The sequence below is a fragment of the Xiphophorus hellerii genome, chromosome 10, assembly GCF_003331165.1.
Source record: "Xiphophorus hellerii strain 12219 chromosome 10, Xiphophorus_hellerii-4.1, whole genome shotgun sequence".
Classification (NCBI taxonomy): Eukaryota; Metazoa; Chordata; class Actinopteri; order Cyprinodontiformes; family Poeciliidae; genus Xiphophorus; species Xiphophorus hellerii.
In genome coordinates, this window is record NC_045681.1 from 3,410,249 (window position 1) to 3,434,353 (window position 24,105).

The 24,105-nt window shown below is 36.2% G+C and overlaps 1 protein-coding gene across 3 annotated transcripts in view; it reads left to right on the forward strand.

Annotated features, from left to right (window-relative positions):
- taok2b (TAO kinase 2b) overlaps positions 1 to 24,105 on the forward strand; it is a 35,243-nt gene that overhangs the window by 4,981 nt on the left and 6,157 nt on the right. For 2 of the 3 annotated variants that reach the window (XM_032573793.1, XM_032573792.1), the window contains exons 3-18: positions 809 to 880; positions 1,870 to 1,971; positions 3,582 to 3,627; positions 3,711 to 3,807; positions 3,977 to 4,090; positions 5,570 to 5,661; positions 5,761 to 5,854; positions 6,703 to 6,784; positions 7,574 to 7,741; positions 8,640 to 8,846; positions 10,032 to 10,237; positions 10,921 to 11,098; positions 11,171 to 11,299; positions 12,652 to 12,855; positions 13,810 to 14,049; positions 21,640 to 21,852. In XM_032573793.1, the coding sequence (XP_032429684.1) occupies positions 809 to 880; positions 1,870 to 1,971; positions 3,582 to 3,627; positions 3,711 to 3,807; positions 3,977 to 4,090; positions 5,570 to 5,661; positions 5,761 to 5,854; positions 6,703 to 6,784; positions 7,574 to 7,741; positions 8,640 to 8,846; positions 10,032 to 10,237; positions 10,921 to 11,098; positions 11,171 to 11,299; positions 12,652 to 12,855; positions 13,810 to 14,049; positions 21,640 to 21,852 (2,244 nt within the window). Of the gene's footprint in view, positions 1 to 808; positions 881 to 1,869; positions 1,972 to 3,581; positions 3,628 to 3,710; positions 3,808 to 3,976; positions 4,091 to 5,569; positions 5,662 to 5,760; positions 5,855 to 6,702; positions 6,785 to 7,573; positions 7,742 to 8,639; positions 8,847 to 10,031; positions 10,238 to 10,920; positions 11,099 to 11,170; positions 11,300 to 12,651; positions 12,856 to 13,809; positions 17,909 to 21,639; positions 21,853 to 24,105 lie in introns of those variants that run through there. The other variant, XM_032573791.1, reaches the window with a different exon arrangement.

The window sequence follows — 24,105 nt, forward strand, 5'->3', positions numbered from 1 at the left end:
AAAGAATCTGTCTAAAATCTGAGTCAGATGAAACGCTGTGTTTGCTGCAGGTTGCCCTACTTTTGCAAATAAACCAATTCAAAGAATGTGCAAAAAGATTTCAGTTTGAAGGCTGCATTATGATAGCTTGCAGTTTAACCCTTTAAGTCTCAAATCTCTGTATGAAGTTCTTTAAATGTCATGTGATTATTATTTGCCCAATTTCTCCAAAACTTACAGTCTGTTAAGAGTGTTTCATCAGATTAAAATGAAGAAAATCCTGCTTCCTGTAGCAACGGGAGTGAAATTACCGTAATATCCAGATATTTTCTGGGAAGCGCATCGTCTCCCCGTTTAGAAACCATTGGAATTTTTTAGATGGTGCAAAGTATTGGGGAGTTACGGCACCGCAACGTTGGCTTGTGAAAATGTGTCGTTGACAACATATTTGGCTGAATTAATTTAATTCATAAATGATAAAAAAATTACCTAAATCTGTTTTTATTTATGAATAAGTGACCAAAACCCTTATTTTATTGATCATAAACTAGATTTTGTTCTGTATTTTTCCAGTTGACACATTGAAAATTTGCGATTCTTTTTTTAATAAGGCAAACCAATATACAAAACAACAGAAACGATAAATAAAATGAATTATAAAGTCTCTGTGAACATTATCCTCCTAAAGATGGATGGTGAAGGCAGGAACTGTTGGTGTAATCCTGATTGCTTTGACATGTCCTGTCAAAGAAGATGAATCAGTTTCTTTTACAGAAATAAAACTTTAATTCAAGTTAAACCTGAAACTCATTCCTCCTCCCCACTCCAGGCCCACGACATCCGCACCAATGAGGTGGTGGCGATCAAGAAGATGTCCTACAGCGGCAAACAGTCCAATGAGGTACGAGACAAAAATAATTTAAATCAGGTGTTTCCAGGGTTCATTTCTGGATAAAATCCTTTAATATTCTTGATATTAAAACTGCACAGTTTAGTAATAAAATTCAGTCTAACATCTGATTAAAAGCAATAGATTATCAAAAAAATACCTTTTTTTCTTGCCGCCTGAAGTTAAATCAGACTAAACTTTTTTTGTTTTACATCATTTAAAATTGGTAAAGTTATTTTTATTAACTTAAAGCAGGAAAACTTAATTCTTGTAGAGATTTCTTTTAACTTTCTTTGTATTTTGTATTCAAGCACTTAATTTGAGCAGGAATTTCATTTACCCAGGATTTGTTTAGATTATTTTAATGTAATGCATATTTATTATTTGTAATTGCTCAATGATTTATTGATCTCTGTGTTATTATTACTGTTAATAATAAAAATATATTTTATTTATAATATTCTTTATATCTTTAGATCTCAAAGTGCAAAAAACAAAAGCCACTGTAAGGAATATAAATAAGAAAGAGATTAAAACCAATATCTAAGAAAATCTGGCTAAAGATTTATTTTTATTTTTTTAACGGCCAGTGGATTGTGGTGCCTACAGAGCGTTAATTAAAACAAAGCTTGGCTTATATTTTACACACTAATAACTTAATTCAAATGTAAGGATTTTCATTATTATTTTATTTTTTTATTAAATTAGTGTTTATATTTCTCTGACCAGTCAGATATAGAGAGAGTGTTAGTGAGACTTTTTAAAACAAAATGTTTTGTTAAATATTAGTTTATCTTGTCTCTGCTGTGGAATGTAGTATACTATTAAAAATTATTTCACATAACAGTAAATTAAAACTGTCTTTTTTTAGTTTATTTGCATTGTTTCTATCTCAAAAGTGTGGTACTGAAAATACTTAAAAAGTGTTTGAGTTTTACCATACGAACCGAACCGAACGATCAGTCAGCTGGTCGGTGACAGTGGTTCTGTTTCTGCTCCAGAAATGGCAGGACATCATCAAGGAAGTGAAGTTTCTCCAGAAGCTGCGCCACCCGAACACGGTGGAGTACCGAGGCTGCTACCTGAGAGAGCACACCGCCTGGGTGAGGCGCTGCACAGCAAATACAACACATTTACAAACATTGAATTAAAAAATACAACTTTTCTCACTATCTGATATAAAATTTCTATAACATTTTAAAATATTCTCTGGCCACCTTAACATTTTCTGCATGTCCTCCTTTTCTGGCCAACGCGTCTGAATTTTGACCATTTCCCTTTGGCCCGCTTCTAATTTAACTTCCTGTTTCAAAACGGCTCTTGAAAGCCAAACTTGTAAGACGAAAATGTGACGATAAGTGGTAACATTTGCTTTTTTTCTTTGCAAATGCTATTTTGAGATCTTCTGAAATGTACTTATTCTGTGTAAACAGTTCATGTTAACTTGAATTTTTTTTTCATTTTGACAACTCCTCAGGACTTGATTTGGATTAAGAGTGCACTGCAAAAACACAAAATCCTAGCAAGTATTTTTGGTCTAGTTTCAAGTGCAAAAATCTTAGTTTTATTTTAAGTGTGCTAATTTACAAGTATCTTTTCAGCAAACTATATGGGATTGTTTTAAGTAAATAATTATTTCATATTGATGAAAAAAATACAAGTTCCATTGGCAGATTATTACATGTCTTATTATAAGTGAAATAATCTGCCTATGGAACTAGTAATTGTTCATAATATTGAGGAATTATTGACTCTAAACAAGCTCTTGTGTCTTGCTGAAAAGATAGCTATAAGTTAGCTTTGTGTTATTTCAAATGTACTAAGATATTTGCACCAAAAACTAAATCAAAATACAAGGTAAGATTTTGTGTTTTGCAGTGCGTTCTTTTAAAGAAGGTCCTGGAAAATTTTATTTGCACTTTAAATATGAACTAAATTAGAATCTTGTTTGCTTTGGGAAGGTCATGTGTAGAAATTAAAATTTTTCATAAGTATAAAAATAAAGCTTAAAAAATTCACAACGTTTTGAAAAAAGTTTTTGCAAAATCAGGAATTTTTGGCAACAATCACAAAAAAACATTTAAACTTTGTGATTAGATTTCTTTCTAATTGGTAAATGTACAGTTTTAATATTTCTCTGCCCACCTCTGCATAATGCTACAAATGCTTAATAAAGAGTGCATATTTAAAAATCAAATAAAAAACCCATTAAAAAATGTCTTTTGGAGAAAGAGACGATATAAAGTCAATATTTCTCTTTCATGTCTAATTTTTTGATCCGATGACAAAAAAAATTAATTTCTATTTGTAATTCATCACTAAAAAAGCAGGAACTCTAAACCGCCGGTATTATTTCAGTAATGTCACTTCATTGTTCCACTTCCGCTGCTGTTTGCATGTCGTAGTCATCGCAGCGTCTGTGTTTGACTAATCCAACTTGGCTCCACAACTTATTGAAACGGCAGGAAGTGAGATTAGATTTCAGGTTTAGCTCCTGGTTCCTTCTGGGCTTAATAAGAGTTTTATTCCCAAAGATGATTCACTGAAAACCTTTAACATATTTGCAAAAGCTAATGAGGTTAAAAAGCAATAAAAACATCGATAAGTAGCTAGATTTATGCAGGTTTACTTCAGCGCTGGAGCAAAACAAAATGGTCACTGTGTGGTTGGATGTTTCCAAACAACAACACTCTTCCTGTTTGCTCTTTTCCAGCTGGTGATGGAGTACTGTTTGGGTTCCGCCTCCGACCTGCTAGAAGGTACGAGGAAACAAAACATTTATCGAGATTTCGCTGCATTTTCAGTCTTATCATTTTTGCAAATGTAACAATTCTCTCCACAGTCCACAAGAAACCCCTCCAAGAGGTGGAAATAGCTGCCATTACCCACGGTGCTTTGCAGGGACTGGTCTACCTTCACTCTCACAACATGATTCACAGGTGAACCTCACTTCTCTTCAGCCAACCCGCTCTCCGCGCCCACGCTTTGACGAGAGGCATAAGCGGTTCTGATAACAAAGCTTATGCAACACTGTTTACGCTGCAACGACATCTCATCTCTTCCTCGGTTTTTCTGTTTTTCTTCCATCTGATGCTTTCTGCCTGTCAGGGATGTGAAAGCAGGAAACATCTTGCTAACAGAACCGGGTCAGGTCAAACTGGGAGACTTCGGCTCTGCTTCTATTGTTGCTCCGGCCAACTCCTTCGTGGGAACACCTTACTGGTAAAACAACCATGGCATATTTATTTAAATGTTTCATACACACTAGGGTTGAAACGATTAGTCATGATTAATCAATCATTGAAATAATCAACTAAGTTAGTAATCAATTAATCGTTTATGTATACAGAATAAAAAGACACAAATTTCTCTTGTTTTACATAAATTAGAATTACCAAAGTTATTTCAATTCGCCAAATGCCAGAAAATGTGGCAAGAAAATGTTTTTGTTTTTTAAATAATTTTCTTTGAATTCAGAAGTTTACATACTTTTGGTTGGTATCAGGGATAAACTGTATGACTTAAGTCTAACCTGCAGTCGAAAACTTGCACCTGTGCAAAAAGTTAGTATGCAGTAAGGTTGCAAGTGACAATTATTTTTGATTAATTGATTGATTATCCTGATGATTAATCGATTAATCAAATAAAAAAATGGTCACATTCTGCATATTTTTTATTTAAACTTTTTTTATGCAATATTAGAAATGCATTAAAAATGCAAATAAACAAATGAAATTCTCTTTTAAATAACAAAATAAACATTTAATGTCTGAAATGCAACAACACACCATTCCTTGACTCTAATAAGCTCGTACATCTTGCTAATAAGTTACCTTTAAGTTAGTTTTGTCTTATTTCATATGTACTAAGATATTTGCACTAGAAACTAGACCAAAAATACTTGGTAAGATTTTGTGTTTTTGCAGTGTGTTCTTTTAAGAAGGAACTGGAAAATTTTATTTGTACTTTCAATATTAACTATGTTAGAATCATGTCTTTTTGGGGGTGGGGGAGGTTATCAGCATAAATTCCAACTTTTTATGCAAGAACATGCTGTGGCAAAAATAAAGCTTAAAAAAATTCACAACCATTTGAAAAAGGTGTTGTGAAATCTGTCATTTTTGGCAACAATAATCACAAATAAAACACTGCAACTTCCTGGAGGGAAAGGCAAATAAACAAATAAATTCCTCTTTTAAATAACAAAATAAATACTTAATGTCTGAAATGTAACAACACAGCGCTCCTTTAGTAACTGCTTTATCATTTAACGATCATCAGTTAATGGTTAATCTATTACTAAATTAGTTTACAATTATTTGTATAATCGATTAATCGTAATGAATTTCATTAATCATTTCAGCCCTGCTCTAGATGTGTGCTTCATTAAATCAAGAACATTTACAATCCTTGGTTTCCTTTTCATGAGACTTTTTGTGTCAGTCAGAGCCGCTGTAACACTGACTGCTAGAGGAGATTCTCCCTGCCTTTGTTTATCACTATCTACAACTCTGAAGAAAATTGTAGAATATAAGTTGAATCATTTCATTTCCCTCTGAATTGAATAAAATATTTTTGAGTTTGGATATTATCAGTCGATGTTGTTCAGACTCTGGAAACGGATTTGTCTGGAGGTGCAGCTCTCTGCTGTTCCACGATCAAATGGAAACAGAAAAAGATGGAAATGTTTTCTCTGTGCAGGATGGCTCCTGAGGTGATCCTCGCCATGGACGAGGGACAGTACGACGGGAAGGTGGATGTGTGGTCACTTGGCATTACCTGCATAGAGCTGGGTAAGAGAAAAAAACTCCCATTAGTGTGTTGAGGACTGAAGTCCACGAAGCTGAAACCATTTCCTCTTTCTTGTCGCTCCCTGCTTCGTCACTTCGCAGCGGAGAGGAAGCCGCCGCTGTTCAACATGAATGCTATGAGTGCCTTATACCACATCGCCCAGAATGAGAGCCCCATGCTGCAGTCGAATCACTGGTGAGAAATGAGTAAAAAACTATTTTTTATTACTGCTTGAACTGAAGATTTCACAACCATAAACCTTAACAGTTTGCAAAGTTTTAGATGAATAAAACACGTAAAATGTGGTTAGAATATCCCAGAGTTAATTAATTCTTTGCTTCCATATTTTTCTACTTGATTCATTGTTTTCTCATGGGCCTCTTCTGTTCAGAGGAAACTGTTTGAGATTGTTTTATAGGTTGTTATATTTGATTTAGAGAAAACTTATAAGCCCTTTTCATCCTTTATACCAAGATAGGATAACTTTATTTTGTTTTAGAGCTTTATTTATAGAGCAGGTTAACATCGAACAATAAACAATTTTTGAGCCCCTTAGTATTATTGATCTTAGTCTTATTGAGAGGAAGAACATTGAAATTAATTCAGAACTGGACTTGGAGCCGATTAACTGAAACCAAACTGGGATAATCGCCCTCTTGTTCGCTGGCTCTGGGTAAAAATTGAGCAATGATGCGTTATACCTTTGGAATAACCTTTGAAATTGAAGACCATTCCCTAAAAGAAGTGAAGTGCATTAAAGCAATCAAGACTCAAGGTTAAATTATTTTTTGATGGGAAAACAGTAGTTAAAACATTTGGGTTTCCCTAAAGAGTTTTGGCATTTTCAGGATGAATCATAATTCTAGCTTTTGTATCCTGCTATGATAATAAATAACATAATTTCTTGACTTGGCAAATCCGTCAAAGAGAGACTGGACGTAGAAGTTACCAGTGTTCAGTGGAAAATAAATCTGATACTCGACAGCATCTTTAAACCTTTTTGAACTGCTATTAAATTACGATTTTTTTGTTTTCTATTCCAGGTCGGATTATTTCCGCAATTTTGTGGAGTCCTGTTTGCAAAAGCTGGCCCAGGACAGACCTACCTCTGACGTGCTGCTGAAGGTACGGACAGTCAGAGGAAAGAGGTTGGACGATTAAGGCAGGCAGAGTCTTCAGATTGTTTTTCTAACGGGAAAATTAGAAGATTTGACAGAAAATGCCTTTAATTGTAGGATATTTTATTTTAATACATCCAGGTTGGAAACGATTATTCGATTGTTAAAATAATTGTCAAATAATTTAGAAATTGATTAATCGTTAACTGCAGTGTACAGACTCAAAAAAGGCCATTTGGTGACAAAAAGAACATATTTAGAGCAGCCATTAAGCCAAAACTGTACAAGATGTAAACATTTTGCATTTAAGGTATAAACATTTGTTTGTGAATATGTTTTATCTTCACTTGGTTCAGATTCAGTAAATGGAAAGCTAGGTTATTGCATTTTAGACAATAAAATGTTTATTTTCTTATTTAAAAAAGGAACTGAATTGTTTGTTTGCTTATTTTACTGTTTTTCTAATATTGAATAAAAGAAAGTTTAAGTGGTTAAATAAAAAATATGCAATTTTTTAACCGATTATTTGTAAAAAGAAAAAAAAGATAAATTACTAAAATAGTTGCAGCCCTAAATTAATATTTTTATGAATTTATAAAATTCATAAAAACGTTGTCCTAAAGAGTAATTTAATTCAGTTATTTGTACATGATTTTGTCGCTGAGCTCTGGATCATAAACAGTAAAATCTTGAAATTTTCCAAATTCTATCATAAAATGTGGATTCTCCGGTTGGAAACGTAAAGCTGTTGTTTTATCCCGTCTGTTTCCGTCCTCTGCGTTGTCCCGCCACCCAGCACCATTTCCTATGCAGGGAGCGCCCCATGACGGTGGTGATGGATCTGATCGCTCGAACCAAGGACGCCGTCCGCGAGCTCGACAACCTGCAGTACCGCAAGATGAAGAAAATCCTGTTTCACGAGGCCCACAACGGTCCGGCACCGGAAGGAGGGGATGAGGAAGAGGTGAGGCTGCGTTCATTCATCCCTTCATCTGTTTAGTGTCCATTCAGCTAAGCCTGCCGCAATACGCAATAAATCAGTAAACCAATTAATCAATCGCATGACAAATTAAAGTAAGCGGCAATCACCATTTGGAGGTTATCACTAACCCTTTTAATATTGTTGAAGAGCGGCCATTTTGAGAAATTATGCAAACATTTGACATTAAGCACAAAGTAGATGGTGCCTGCCTCTTTTGCCCGTTTTCCCTGTCTATTATTATTTTTTGAAATCCAATTTTGTTTTCTGAGACTTTATGATCTATTTCAATTATTGCTGTTTTATTTTTAATATTTTAAATGTTTTCCATTTAAAATACGCCTGTGTTAAATGTTCTTTAGAAATTGAAGTTTTCTGACCTTTGTGTACTTGCATTAATAAACCATTAATATGTTAGTAGAAAATGGTTTCTAAATTTTCATTTATTGGGATAATTTATGGAATAATTTATCACAATTTTATTTTATCAGAAAAATATAATCAATTTCTTTTTCATCCACTCATGTCACCTATAACCTATTTCTAAAGTTTTAAGTATAGAAATATGAATTCATTTTAAAGTGAAAGTTTGTACTTATAATTTTAAAAATGTTAACTGAAATAATAGAACTTGAAATTATGTTTTGGATTTTTGACATAATAAAATCCTGTAGGAGGAGCAGGAAGCTAACGGCGCTAAATGATAAACATTAACCCTTGAAAAGTTCTTTTGATTTGTTGTTTCAGGAACAGGAGGTCCAACGTTTCTCAAATCAACCATTGCAATCTGCTGGAAAATATAATATTATAGCCTGGTATCTTTATTACCTTCATCCCTGAAGCTCAAATGTTTCAAACCAGTGTTTTTCTTTGCTTCCTCCAGGATGTGGAAGGGTACATGCTGCGCACCGGCACAGTGAACAGCATGGAGAGCTCCCACTCCCTGCCGTCCATGTCGATCAGCGCCAGCTCCCAGAGCAGCTCCGTCAACAGCCTGGCCGACGGCTCGGACGACAGCGGCGAGATGGCCATGATGCAGGAGGGCGAGCACACCGTCACCTCCAACAGCTCCGTCCTGCACAAACCTCTGGTCAGACACGTCACTCTTTATTTAACAATATAAATCACTAAATAAGACCACAAAGCCCAAAAATACTACCTTCAATAGAGTATCATCTTATGATCATTGTTTTTAACCAGTTATTTGGTGCAACATCCTTTAGTCATAATATAATATTTAGGGTTTTTTGTACATTTAAGCGTCTGTTAAAAACTAAAATCGAACAGTTTTGGTTAATTTTGACTTTGGAGAAACTGCACCCCCTAAAGGAAATGTGAAGTAATAGCAACAGAGAGTTACACTTCTACTTGCAAGGGAGCAAATGTTATTGTTTCTACCTTCAAAGTAGAGTTATTATGCTGCAGATATGCAAAATGAAGCAGCAACAAAATAAACTGTTATTCAGCAAAAACACAATGATTTGAGGCACTCTCTGAGCTGAAGAAGATGGATCAGAAGAGCCAGTTTGGACATCAATGAGGCTTTTATGTGAAGAAATTTATTTCAATTTCCACATTTGGGTTTACATTACTTAATCTGCTCACACATGGGTTGTTAGGTAGATATGACAGCAAAAGTTAGCATAGGATTAAAAAAACAGTAAAAGTCAGTAAGTGGGATCATTTGGCATCATCTTGTCTGTATTTATTAAAGTTTAAAATAATATAAGTAAGAATTCATCTTTTTAATTGGTGTCTTTAAATTCAATATAAATTTACCAATATTCACAGAATTAGGGAGCGAATAGCTAAAATCCATTAACACTTGAGAACCCCTATAATCTGTAAAAATGCTTAAAACTTACTATTTTAACAGTTCAAACGACAAATGTACCTTAATATACATTAATATGAACAGTGGGAACTGCCTTAGCACTAGCGCAGAAGCTAACATCCACAACCTTAGATTATCTCAGTGCTTCAGCTTCAGCCAATCAGCACCAAGGAAAAGAAATTACTCTTCTGGATTGGCTGCCAATAGTGTTTAATCTTCCCCAGCTGCATTTTCATTAAAATATTTTAGAAGGCTCCACAAAAAATGTATAAATAATTTGGAGTTCAAGAGAAAATTGACGTCTAGTCTGACATTTATGGCTGATTCAGAAACATTACATGACTCAAACTTTACCTGCTAACAACAGAAAAACCTAGATGTTTTATTTTTAATCCTAAATAAATAAAGTAGTTTTAAAAAATTTTTCTCTCTGCTTTGTAGAGCCACGACAACATCTACGATGATCCCTATCAGCCAGAGGTCGACTCTCAACGAGAAGCTTCATCTGGCGGCGGCGGGGGAGGAGGGGAAGGCGGTGGCAGACGTCGACGGCGAGACCACTTTGCCACCATCAGGACCGCCTCGCTGGTGACCCGTCAGATCCAGGAACATGAGCAGGGCTCGGCTCTTAGGGAGCAGATGTCTGGGTGAGACCATGAAATGCTTTACATTGCGAGAAAATGTCCTGTTTTATTGTTTTGGGAATGCTGAATACTTAAGACAGGGTGTCTGCACATCCTTAAAAAAGTCTTAAATTCACTCGCCCAAAATCAAGGCCTTAAAAACCTTTGATTTATACGCAAAAATTAAGGCCTTGAAAAGTCTGGTTCATTTAAAGTTAAGTGGTTGCGGCTACTGCTAACTAGCTGCTAATATGCCCTCGCTAAAAGTATAAAATTTCTGTATCTAAAATCAAGGCCTTAAAATGTCTTAAATCCAGTTTTAAAAAAGTAAGTTGGCCTTAAATATTTTCATCAAACTTCCTAAATTTCGTCATGGCAGAACTAATCTCATATATTCTACGTATTTTTTCCTCGTGGGACTTTTCTGTCAAAGTTTGAGTTTCATCTTCCTTTGGTTCTGTGACTCACTGCTAACACTCCTTTGCTAGCTTGCTAGCTATCATTTTTCCATCACCAGTTGGTTTGATGAAGTTTGTACATTTCTTTGGTGATATAGGTTTTAAATTGCCTTCAAAATTAATTTTAAAAGTCTGAAAGTCTCAAAAACAAAAACCCTGTTAAGACTTTAATTACATCAGAGTGGGAGAAAAAGAAAAAGCTAAACTTCTTCCTGCCGAATGATTTTGATGCACTGCGTCTCATCACAGGTACAAACGGATGCGGCGACAGCATCAGAAGCAGCTGATGGGTCTGGAGAACAAGCTGAAATCAGAGATGGACGAGCACCAATTGAGGCTTGATAAGGAGCTGGAGAACCAGAGGAACAATTTCTCCATGGAGCTGGAAAAACTGTCGAAGAAGCACCAGGCTGTCCTGGAGAAGGAGGTGAGCTTAGAGGAGCCGAGTCACGCGACACAAACTGCAGTGCTTCTGATGGAGATGTTTTGGTTTGTTTAGACGAAGGCGGTCCTGACAGAGGAGAAGAAGTTCCAGCAGCACATTCTGGGTCAGCAGAAGAAGGAGCTGACCAGCCTGCTGGATTCCCAGAAGCGACAGTACCGACAGCGCAAAGAGCAACTGAAAGAGGTGCCGCAGATTAGCCTGTCGCAACAACCAATCAATCTGTTTGCAAAATTTGTCATCTTTCTCTCTTTCCATCTAAAACCGAATGACAAAAGTCTTCGGTTTGGTGTTTTGGTCTCAACTGGCCACTTTATTTGAAGAATAATTTTGTGTAGAGAGACTTCATGATTCATTTTATTTGTTGCTTCTGTTTATTTGTTTTAGATATTTAAAATGTCTTCCAGTTCTAGTGTTAAATGTTCATTAGAATTTAAAGTTTATTGATTGTTGATGTGTTCTTGGATTATTATTCCATTAGCATTATGTTACTTACAAACGGTTTCAAAACAACAATATTATTGTTAATTGCAAAAAATTTTTATCGTAACAGGCCGAGCCGAAAATGCTTCAACACGAGCAAAAAAAACCCAGATGGTCACTTTTTGAGAAAGTTTTTTACTTATCTGGTAACTTTATGAAAAAGACGATTCGTTTACTTGCCAGGTATTATGCTGCATTAGAACAACTCCTTTATTTATATGAAAATATAAATACATTTTTTTATTTTGCTGAATCTTTATAACGTAAAGTTAAAAAAAACTCTGTTTTGAAGTTTGGCCGAATCCAATAATAACAAAAAGAATCAGGAAATATGGAATATCGTCTGTGATATTATTATTGAGGTATTTAAATATATATATTGTAATATATTTTGGCAACATTGCCCACTCCTGGTGAGGACTATGCAAATCTCTCCTTATATTGGACAATTAATTAATTTTACATACTTGGCTGAGTGTGAGACATAGTTTAATACATATTTTATTCTATTTTATGACTGTTACAAATGAACGACGCATTGCAGTGTGCCAAAAATAACGCAGAAAAACCAATGAAGAACAACTCAAAACCATTCATCGCATTCTTTTTTCTTTTTTTTATTATGGCGGTCCGTGTCTATTTTACGCTAGACACAGACCTGTTGTCATAGCAACCGACAGACAGCACCCCGCTAGCTGATAGAGCAGATATTGGGTTCAGATGTATCAGGACTCAACACATAAAAAACAAAAACATTTCCCACACAAAGGAACAGAATATTGGGTCCATTTAAGTTTTACATCTTCAGGTTTGGTGTTCATTTTACGTTTATTAATAAGTGATCATCTGAACTTTAGCTGTGGTTGATTAGCTAATTTAAACATCTGCACTACTGATGATCTGTCAGAGAGTTGCTGTATGGGTCGCCTTATTATTATTTTTCTACTCAACCAAAACACCAAATTCTGCAGCACATCTACATGTTAAGGTTGTCAAAGCCAAGCTAGCGAAGCTGACCTGGTTCCCTCTCTATTTCTTTTGTAATTTCTCCGTAGGAACTGAACGAGAACCAGTCGACGCCGAAGCGAGAGAAGCAGGAATGGCTGGTGCACCAGAAGGAGTGCATGCAGCAGCTGCAGGCGGAGGAAGAAGCCGGCCTGCTGCGGAGGCAGCGGCAGTATTATGAGCTGCAGAGCCGCCAGTACAAGAGGAAGATGCTGCTCGGACGCCACAACCTGGAGCAGGATCTGCTCAGAGAGGTATCATCCCTGACTGGGAGCCTGAATGTAATCCTGGTACTTTTTTATAAATCCTGAGTCCAGTGAATGGATACCATCACTGCTGATGATTTGATGATTGATTGATGATTTGATTCAGATTGGTTGGTGCACGAATGCCAAAAACAATTTTAACAAATGAACATATATATATAAATATATATATTTGTGTGCAATAAACTCCCAAATATAAAATTGTGAGTTTATTTCAAATTTTCCACAAAATGTTAAAATGATTGTGTTTAAGTAATGCTAACTCCCACCTACAGGTGGCGGTATTTCTACTAACTCACTGCTAATTCAGCCGTACTTAATGTCAACAGTTTTTACAAAAACAAAAATTTAGATACTTAAAATGTTTGTGTGACTTTATTCTCCTAAAATTAAGATTCTTGTAGTATTATGATTTGTCGTATCTCAACTTTATTGTCTTCAGACTGCTTTCTTGTTATATTATTATTTTATTCTCGTACTTCAATTTTTTTTAATGTTTTGGTAATTTTATGTTTTTATTCTCGTACTATTTTAATCTTGTAATATTTGAACTTTATTCCTGTAATATTACAACTTTATTATCTTACAACTGTTTTCTCATAATGTTCCTTTACTCTAGTATTTAATTTTTTTTGTAATGTTATGGCTTTAGTCTCGCAATATTTGTAATATTTGAACTTTGTTCTAATATTATTACGACTTTATTGTCATACGGCTGTTTTGTTGTAATATTATTGTAGTTTAGCCCTACGATTTGGTTGTAGTGTTGAGCTGAAGTCCAAATAAATAAAAGCTGTAAAACACTCTTATCAAACAAGATGGTGGCTTGTGGCTCCATGGAAACCCAAGTACCGCATTGGTGAAAAACCATCCTGATTTTCCAAATGTTGACTCTTGAATCACCAGCGTTGCTCCTCTTGACCGTGCCGTCTCTGTCTGCAGGACCTGAACAAGAAGCAGACCCTGAAGGACCTGGAGTGCGCCATGCTGCTGCGGCACCACGAGTCGACGCAGGAGCTGGAGTTCCGGCAGCTGGGCGTGGTGCAGCGGACGCGCGCCGACCTGATCCGCACGCAGCACCAGACCGAGCTCACCAACCAGATGGAGTACAACAAGCGGCGCGAGCAGGAGCTGCGGCAGAAACACGCCGTGGAGGTCCGCCAGCAGCCCAAAAGCCTCAAAGTGAGTGAGGGCCGGGACGGCGAGGCGGCGCCGGGGGGGCGGGGCTTAGAGCCAGACGACGTGGAGGAGTGTGAGGAAGATCCGGACGGAGCCGCAGAGCTCCGAGACGACGAGGCGGTTAGAGAGGAAGGGAAAGGAAGTGAAGTGAGAGAGGTAGAGGGGGTGCAGTGGGCGTACGAGGGCGATCAAAGCGAGGTGTGTCACGTTGAGTCTGATGAAGAGGAAGAGGAGGGCCGCGGCGTGGCCGACGGATGTCCGTCTGAGCTCGACGACTTGTCAGAGTTCTACTTCCCCGACGCGCCGGAGGAACTGAACACGGTCGCCGCCGCGGCCCCGCCTCCCCCGCCGCAGTCCTCCCTCCCCTCCCTGTTCTCCCACGCCGTCTGCCTGCTGCTCTCGCTCTCCGCTGCCGCGCAGCCGTCCAACCTCACGCTGCTGCTGCTCTCTGTCTTCCTGCTGTCGCTGCGCCGCTCGCCGCCGCTGCCTTCACTGGCGTCCGTCGTGCTGTCGGCCGAGCTCGTCTTCCTGGCGCTCTTCTTCTCCTACCTGCTGCTGCGCTACTGCTGCGCGCTCTCCCTCTCCTCCTTCCTGTGGCTCAGCCTGTGGGGTGGCGGCGTCTTCAGCCTGGCGCTCGCCGTCAGCCTGGGGCTCTACTACATCCCCTTCATTCTCGTCTCCGCCTCCTTCCTCAGCTCCCCGGCCATCTTCCTTTCTCTCTTTCTGCTCGTCGCGCTCGCCGTTCGGCCGGCGCGGAGCTTCCTCCAGCGGGCGCCGCGGAAGCTCAACCGCTTGTGCATGCGCGTGCTGTTCCGCTTGCCCCGCCCCCTTTTCGCCATGCTGCAGTCGGTTCTGGGCGGCGTGGCAGAGCGGAACCTTTACGAAATGTTCCCCAAAGCCGGGCGCAACTGGGGCGTCCGCCAATCGCGGATCCCCGTCCCTTTGAAGAGCTTACCCTCCGAGCATCACGCCCGCCGCCGTTGCCACAGCAACTCACGCCTGGCGAAGCTGCTGCTTTGGGTCGGGCGATTCGGAAGGCGGCCGCTAGGGGTCCTCACAGACTTTGCCAACACTGTGATCTTGAAACTCGCCAGGCGGGTCGTTACGAACCTCCCGTTGCGCGTCCGGGTCAAACTCCGAACCCTGGGGCTCCTGAGGAAGGAGCTACCCAGCCGGTTGCCACGGTTACTGCCGCGGGAGGTCCGAGAGAGGAGGCAGAGGGAGCGGAGCAGGAGGAAGATGAGGGAGGAGAGGATGAGGATGTATCGCGAAGAAACGAGATGGGAGTGCGGGTTGAGGCGAACCGCATCCGGAAGGTTTGAGAGAGGGAAACTCCGACCGTGGAGATAACAGGAAGTGACCCGGTTCTGGTTCCTGCAAATACACAACAACTTAACAAGGATCATTATTTTAGTTTCTAGTGCAAATATCTTAGTACACTTCAAAAATAACTTTTCAGCAAGAAATAGGAGCTGGGTTTAGTTAATAATTTATTAAAATTATTTTAAGTGAAATGATCGGCCATTTTGGCTTAAAATCTGTGAACAATGTTGATGAAAAGTTACTTGTGAATATTTTTTGTCTTATTTCAAATGTTCGCAGATATTTACACTGGAAACTAGACCAAAATACTAAAAAGACTTTATAACTGTTGTGTTTTTGCAGCGTATACCCGGCTAACCCAGAGATTATCCCCCATTTCCTCATTGTGCTTTTTGTAAAAGTTCCTTAAACCTCCATCAGTTTTATTACTTTGTTCTTAATTTCTAAGAAGAATCTTTTTATGGTTATTTTAAGACCGTTTTGTTTTTATCTTTTAGTCTTTTTTTATTTTGATTTTTTTTCTCTATAGTCGTCTCATTGTGCCAAGAACAAATACTTCAGTGTTAACGACGCTCCGTGAATGAAACTCCGTTATGCTAAAAAAAATTAAAAAGCTGTGAAAAATAATTTAAATTAAAAAAAAAAGGTTTTATGATTTCAGAAGGGTTTCACCAACGTTTCCCTCAACACTAGCTAGCGGTCGGCGATAATCGAAGTGCAATAAACGGCGGCGGCCATATTTACCGTCGCTTCCAATCAAATCCGTCTGTTATTGATGGAAAGAAACAAAAATCCAACCTTTAATTTGAATTTTAATTAGTTTTTTTTTATGGGGAAAACAGAAACAGGCCCAAAGCATCACTGGTCCTCCTCCATGCTTTCCTACATATCACCCCTAATCTAAATATGGCTGTTTTCCACAAGCTACTTCCTGATTTATCAAGACCAACACAAACTGCCCTTACTGGAATTACATGTTTTCTTGTCTTTCCCATTTTTGAAAAGTGGCTGTCAGAATTTCATTGTTGAATTAAAGTTTCTATTTTTAGGAATCGGTAAAGGAGTCAAAAATTTGTTTGGTGGATTTTTTGTTTTAGGGAATACTAGAGAAACGATCCCACAGCATCACAGATCCTCTACCATGCTTTAAAATGTGCTTTATTTGTGGAAATGGACAAGTTGGGTGAAAGTAGCTGCTTTTTCAATTATGAAGACAAACACGCTTATGGCATATTTTATTGCTATTTTCTCTTGTTTTTCCCATTTTGAAGAGTGATTAAGGGAAGTAGCTGCAGTTATTCAAGAATCAGGGATTAATTATCAAACATTCCCAGATGCACAATTAAAAACGTGATTTATAATTTTGTTTTCTGTGAATTTTGTAAAAATTTCTTAACAGTGAAATCACAATTAAATGCCTTTAAATTAAAGGTTGGATTTCTCTCTGCAGCCATAACAGATTAATTTAAAGTCATGAATATAAACCAGTAGTGCCAATAAAACGGTCTGTTAAAAACCAGAATGTTAAATCGTTTAAGGTTGTTGATTTTTCTAGACATTCTGGTTTTAGTTTTTCAAATCATTTCATGCATAAAGCTGCTGAAATCAGCCGTCTTTTCAGTCGCATTTAGTTTTGCTACCTTATTGCGCTCGATGCAATAGTCTTGATATGATTTACCGTGTAAACATTTCCCTTTTTTAAAGAAAAGTGCCTACTTTCAACTGTTTGCACAAGTCTTAGTCTGTTGTGAAGAGACGAAGTAGAGTAGAAAACGAAGATATCTCATAGTACTTAAAGCATAATATAATAAAATTATATTTAATATATCAGCATGATATAGAACTTTATTGAAGCCATATTTTGTTGACAATCTTCTGCGAAATGCAGGGCTAGATTGATGAAATACGAATGTGAGAAACGGAGCATCTCATTACCAAACGACCAAAAATATCCAGATTAAAGGAACAAAATTCATATTTTTTTTCAATTAAAATCTTTACATTTTTCAAAAACAGTGCAGCTACTCTTCACCTTAAGTGACTTTAATTTAATTTTATTTTATTGGTATCAGAAACCAAAGATATTCAGCGACCGACCAAAACTGTTTTAAGAAGCTAAAACTAAAAAAATATGTAGGATTTTTTTTTACACATTTTGCTTAAAAACGGCAAAAACATTTTATCTTTTAACAGAAACACCAAAGTGCTTCAGTAAAAACAGGAAGTTTTAGATCATTAGGGATAAAAATGAAGGAAAAACATTTAAACTTTTACATGGAGGATTATAAAATAAAAACGTTTAGATATGAAAAAGTCGAGTTTTATCAGTTTGTTGGATTGTAACTCGCTCAGTTTTCACCTGTTTTTCTGTTTACATGTTGCATTGTGTTTTTCCCAGTTTTATCACCCTGTTTGTTTTAAGTTATGCAGTATTTTAAAGAGTACTGCTGCGTTCTGTACGGCTGTGTGCTCTAAAAAACATTTTATTTGTTATACTTAGATTTTTATTTGCACAGAAATAAATTCTTTTGTTTTGAAATCATTGTCTTTGTCTGTTTTTATGATTTTTTTTTTCCCTCTTCGTCTTTGTCACCTCATTTGTTTTCTATTCTCCTTTTTTTGTTTTTATTACCCAGAATCCTCGTTCACTTCCTCCTGCATCATCACACGTTTTCTGTCCATTTGTCAGAGAAACTATCAATAATTCGCCATATTCAATATCGGTGACGTCTCTTAAAATTCACATATAAACATATTTAGATTTGCGCAGTATATTTATATGAAAAAAATGTTTTACAGCTTTAATTTGTGGTATATATTAGCATAAATATATTCCACAATATAAATATTTTTTTGGTGAAGAAAAATTTTTCAACAAAGTATTTAATGTATTTGGCAAAATTGCTACTCAAGAACTGTTTGATCTTAACAAATTAATTTGAAAAAACTAAAACTAGTTATATGGCTATAAATTCGAATATATTTTAATATTATTGAAAAGTTTATTTCAGAAACTCAGTTCACTAAATAAAACAGTATTTACAAGCCTTATTTATTAATTATGATGATTTTCAGCCTGTTTTTTGACATCAAGCAAATAAAAAAAGTTTTTAATGCAGAAATTAAAATTATGCTTTGATCTTATTCTTTAAAGATACTTCTAAACTGATAAATGTGCCACATTATTGTTCTTGTATTTTTATTCCATTTAGTTAAGCAACCAGAGTTGAGAAATACAACAAAGTTTTACTCAAGTAAACAGCATTTGTTAGTGTATTAGTTTTTTGGGTTTTTTTTTTTCAAAAAAGTTGCTCAATGTTATGAAAGTGTTATGGAAAACACAGTTAAAGTGAAATCCATTCAGATGTATTGATCTTGTGAAAGGTGAGGCCAAGCGGCGTAAAAATCACTGAGAAATAAACCAGTTATGATTCTAGAAAACAAAGTTCAGGAAATCAATTTTTACATAATCCTGGTTACTATGAGTTCCAGAAATGTGGCAGAAATCTCTGAAAAGATGTGAAAGGTGTAAAGATGTTGGAAGAAAAAAATTATTTTTTTTTACATTTTAGTCAAAAATTACGACAAATTATTAGGGCCATCCTAAGAAATATATATATATATATATATATATATATATATATATATATATATATATATTCAATAATATTACCAGAATACTCTTAACAGAATAAAGTTGCAATATTGGCTTTATTCTCAAAATAGATTTTTTTCCAATAATGCTGATCTTATTCTGATAATATTATGACTTTATTCTAGTAATATTATTTTTCAACATGGCCCCAAAACTCCGTCAAAAATACTTTGCAATTATCAGAGGAGTTACATTTATTGGCATCCCAGCTGTCAAGCTTGTATTTTAATTACTGAATTGCTTTTTAAATTAAAAAAATTTTATTTTTATTTTTGATAACTTCGAGCTCCAAGCCTGAACTTTGACTAGGCTCCTCAGAAACAGTAATATTACCTCCAGCTAGAAGAAATGTATTAAAACTGAACATTTTCTCCAAACTGAACATGTTGATGATGTTTTGTGTTTTCCAGATCTGAATAAGAACAGAAAAACAGGAAATGGTGAAGCTTTCCAAGTTTCTATCAGATACAAATTTAAGTTAAAATATATGACATAGAGAATCAGAGATGGGTTTTACTTTTTCTCAAATAAAAATAAAACCATTATTTAAAACAATCATTTAATTAATTTTCTACAAAACTAATCGTAATGTTTTCTGTTTTGGTTCGTTTACCCATCAAATTATCAGCTTTCTATTTTCAGCAGAGCAGTTTTGGTTTTTGAGGGACTGACTGAGGCCACAGACAGGTGGGTAATCACACACCTGCACAGGTACGGCAACCCATCAACTCGCATTATGGCAAGTTGTTGACGTGCAAAATAAGAAGGTAAATATTGTAAAATTACCGTCAAAAATCACCAGAATTCCATATTTAAAACGATACTTTTGCTGCTTTTTTTGGTGTTTTTTTGATATGCTATGATTTTATAACTTTTTGGACTTAATTTGCACATCAACACCCTGCAGTAATGAGTAAAAGCAGCGATCAGTTCACTTATCCTTCCATAAATGCTTGGATTTAAACACAGGTCTAAAAATTCGTTTATAGAGACGAGAAAATTCTGATTAATTTGATGTTTTTCGCATCAATGAAGTTGGATTGTAAAGTTTACTTTGTAAGATTAGCATCATGGTGTGATTCTTGTTGCTATGGTTACAATCCAGCGTCACATGGCTAACCTTTTCTTTGTGTTTGAGCTTTATAACACTCCTCTGCAAATAATAATAGAAAAACCTGTTGAGGTCTGAACATGAGAACGGGCCCCAAATCAAGTTCTGCTTAAGGCCCCATATGACTTTGGACCGGCCCTGTGATTACAGAACCATAAATTCAGGCAAAAAGGAAATTAAACTGATCAAACCAAAACTTACTGCAGGTAATTTCTATAATAAGGTAAAGTTATCCCAGTGACGATATCCACAGTCTTATTTTAGAACAAAGCTTGTCTACAAACAAGAGGTCTCACTCAAACATAAATGTGAGTAAAGGAGCCAAAGATTTTACTCAAAAAAATACTGTGCAGTAAAACTACTCAGATTTTTTATCCAAAAAGTTACTCAACTAAATGTAACTAGTCACAATCCACCTCTGCAGACTGATTTGTAGCCTACTTCGTGTTGTAATACAGGTTCAGATTAAGTGTCTTCTGTAGTGAACATTTCAGAAAGTAATCAGAAAAACTCCGAAATTTCAATTCATGATTTAAGAAGGGGAAGTGATTACTTTGGGTAGGTTTGGATAATTTTTACTCTTTAATAATCATTTATAAATTCTGTTTTGTATCCAGTTTGATTTTCTGTATTAACATTTGATTGCTGACAACAGAAGAATTTGGTTGTGGATGGAAACTGTTTTTGTCTGTATGTGTGGAAAAATAATACTCAGAAACTTTTAAATGTAAAATATGTTGGAGCCTTGAATTACATCAAACACCTAAACCACAAGTCACCAAATTTCTACTGAGTCTGGACGCAAAACTGCCTCCTGAATCGTTTTAACGCACTGCAAAAACACAAAGGTTTACAAAGTATTTGCCTGGTTTATAATCCAAATATTTTAACGCACTTGAAATTTAAAAATGTTAACTTATAAGTAACTTTTCAGCAAGATATGTGCTTATTTTAAGACAATAATTCCTTAATATTGATTGTAAAAAATGCTAATTCCACTGGCAGATTATTCATAAGACATTTTTCCCATGTTATTAGTCAAATAATCTGCCAGTGGAAATAGAGCTGTTGCTAGGTAACGGGCTGGGCTTGGCTGAGGTTGCTAGGTAACGGCACAGTCCAACTAGCACTTTTTCATCCATATTAAGGAATTAAATAAGCTCCTATTTCTTACTGAAGTTACTGTAAGTTGTTAGTTTTGTCTTATTTAAAGTGGACCAAGATATTTGCACTAGAAATTAAACCAAAAATATTCAGTAAGATTTTGTGTTTTTGAAGTGTGATAACCTTCATAATGAAGTTGCTAATGAAAAATCCACTTAGTATTAATATCATTAATCAAGTTAAAGGTTCTGGAGTGATCCGGTTCTGCATTACAGACTGGATCTTCTTTTCCAAATCACTTTTATTAATATTAAAAGTAAAGTTTATTCATTCCTGTGTTTTCTGAACCACCAGAGCTTTTTGGGTTTTTTCAGCCCGGTTTCTCTCGTCTCTCCTTCAGTCCAAAGAGCTCCAGATAAAGCGCCAGTTCCAGGACACCTGTAAGATCCAGACCCGGCAGTACAAGGCCCTGCGGAACCACCTGCTGGAGAACACGCCCAAGTCGGAGCACAAGGCGGTTCTGAAGCGGCTGAAGGACGAGCAGACCCGGAAGCTGGCCATCCTGGCCGAGCAGTACGACCACTCCATCAACGACATGCTGTCCACTCAGGCTGTGAGTCGCTTCCCTTCCCACAGAACCCGACCAGAGCCGGTACTTTGGGTTTAGAACACGGCCCAGGGGCCAAATCCAGAAAGACACAAGTCAGCCGCAGGTTTCCACCAAAAACTCAGAAATTCTGAGATTTTAGAAAATTTCTTGAACATTTCTGAGCTTGAGAAGTTGACAAATTATTAGAAACAGCTAGAAGCTATTCTAGAAAAAATTCATCTCAGAAGTTTTTCTAGGATGTTTTTTATTTATTTCAGCATTTCAAAAGTAAGATTTTTCTTTACTTTTAGGAGGTTTTCTGAGTTTCAACTCTGAAATTCCCATTATTTTATTTTTTAAATATCTGAGATTAATTTCAAATTTGAGGGTTGTTTGTTTTTTATTTTAGCAAATTTAAAAAATATTTGCTATTAAAAAATCCCACATATTTTCCAAAATAATTAGGAAAAATATGAGTTTCAGAAGTCAAATATTTCTCCCAGATTCTTTTTTTTCTTTTTTTGTCTGACTTTTGGAGCTGGGAAGTTTTCTTGTTTTTATAGAAAACTTCTTAGATTAGTATTTCTGTGTTTTTTGTTGGAAATGTACTCCGTACATGTCGTCGTAGTTCACTGGCAAATTACACCAGAACTGTACCACATTATTTAATTTCAAGGAGTTCTCATTGAATACAGAAGACATTATTTATTAACATTTCAACAGTTTAATGGGTAGTTTTATGAATATTTTATAGTCCCTCTGAGGACCTTTGTGATTTTGATGTGGCCCAGAATGAAAATGTGTTTGACAAGCCTGGTTTAAAGTAAAGTTCAGAGGCAGCAGGGGTCTGGAGTCGAGCTTCATATTTCAATTTAGCAGCACAGTTTCACTAAAACTTCATGTAACGTTTCATATGTAGCACGGCTATAATGCGAGTTAGCCTTTTCTATTAACTTCTTTTTTTTACATTTTTATTCTTCCATTTGGGTCTCGAATGCTTCTCACATACTATAGATCTAAAATGCTTACATTTGTTTACTTAGATAAATTTAAAGATTTTAATAGTTTAAAATTATTTTTATTTTAGATTTAAAGGAATTTGCAAGTTTACCTTGAAAAAGTGCAACAAATAATCCTCATTGTTTGTTGCGTTACCATAGTAACAACCTAATCTATTGTTAAGAGTTTGATTTTCTATCTTTTTCAAGAAAGAAAAAATCAACCAATTATGATTGGGATCCACTAAATCTGTATTTATGGACCCCAAATTAAGTTCTGCCCAGGGCCCCGTATAATCTTGCACCAGCCCTGTTCAAGGCAGTTTAAAGTGGAATAGATGGATCCCGTTCGATTCCAGTTTAGGGCATCAGTTGGGATTAAATGCCCCACATTGTAATCTAAACATTTTAATCTGATTTAAATCACAATTCAACAGTAAAAGTCAGAAATTTATTTTGTTTGACATTTTCTCCGCCCTGGATCTTTCAGGAGCGCTCCCACCTTCAACTTCGTCGTCATGCAGAGACAGAGCTTTGGGTTTTTTCTTGAATAATTTATTGTGAGAGGAATGAAGAGGGGGAGGAAACTGTAATTACCTCACATGGCAGGGCGCCATTTAAGCTCAGTAAGCCAAATCCCTGCTGCCCTTGTTTGTGCCTCCAGTCAGAAATATGAATAACCTCTGAGGTCAAAAACATATTTTTATTTACTGCAACGCTGCAAGAAGACGTAACTTGTGTTCCAAATTATTATGCAAGTGATATTTTCTCAGATTTTTCTAAATGGTCATTGCAAATGATGGTCAGTATAATTTTCAAGTCATGAACTGTTACAGAATAAATAAAATTTTACTGAACAAAGCTCCCCATGTGAACAGTATTTTTTTCAGAAACAAAAAACTCAAAATGCACTGTTCCAAATTATTATGCACAGCAGATTTTCTAAACATTTTATGGATTATAAAGAACTGCAAACTGTCATTCTACAGTTTTATTTTCCAGTCCATACCTTTAAGTTGCATAAGCAAAAAAGTTCTAATTTGTTTGTGTTACAAGCTCAAATAGCTGACTGCAGATATAACATGTTTGCCTGTAAATATGAAAAAATGCAAAGTATTGTGGGCATTTATCTTCTAATCTGACGGGAATTTTGAATTCTGCAGTTGAATCTTAACCAAGTTTAAAGTTTTGCCCTTTTTTTTCCTCCATTTGTTTTTCTGTTTTATTCATCAGAATAAATTTTGCGCTTTTAACCCGACTTTCTCCGTCTTTTCCCTGT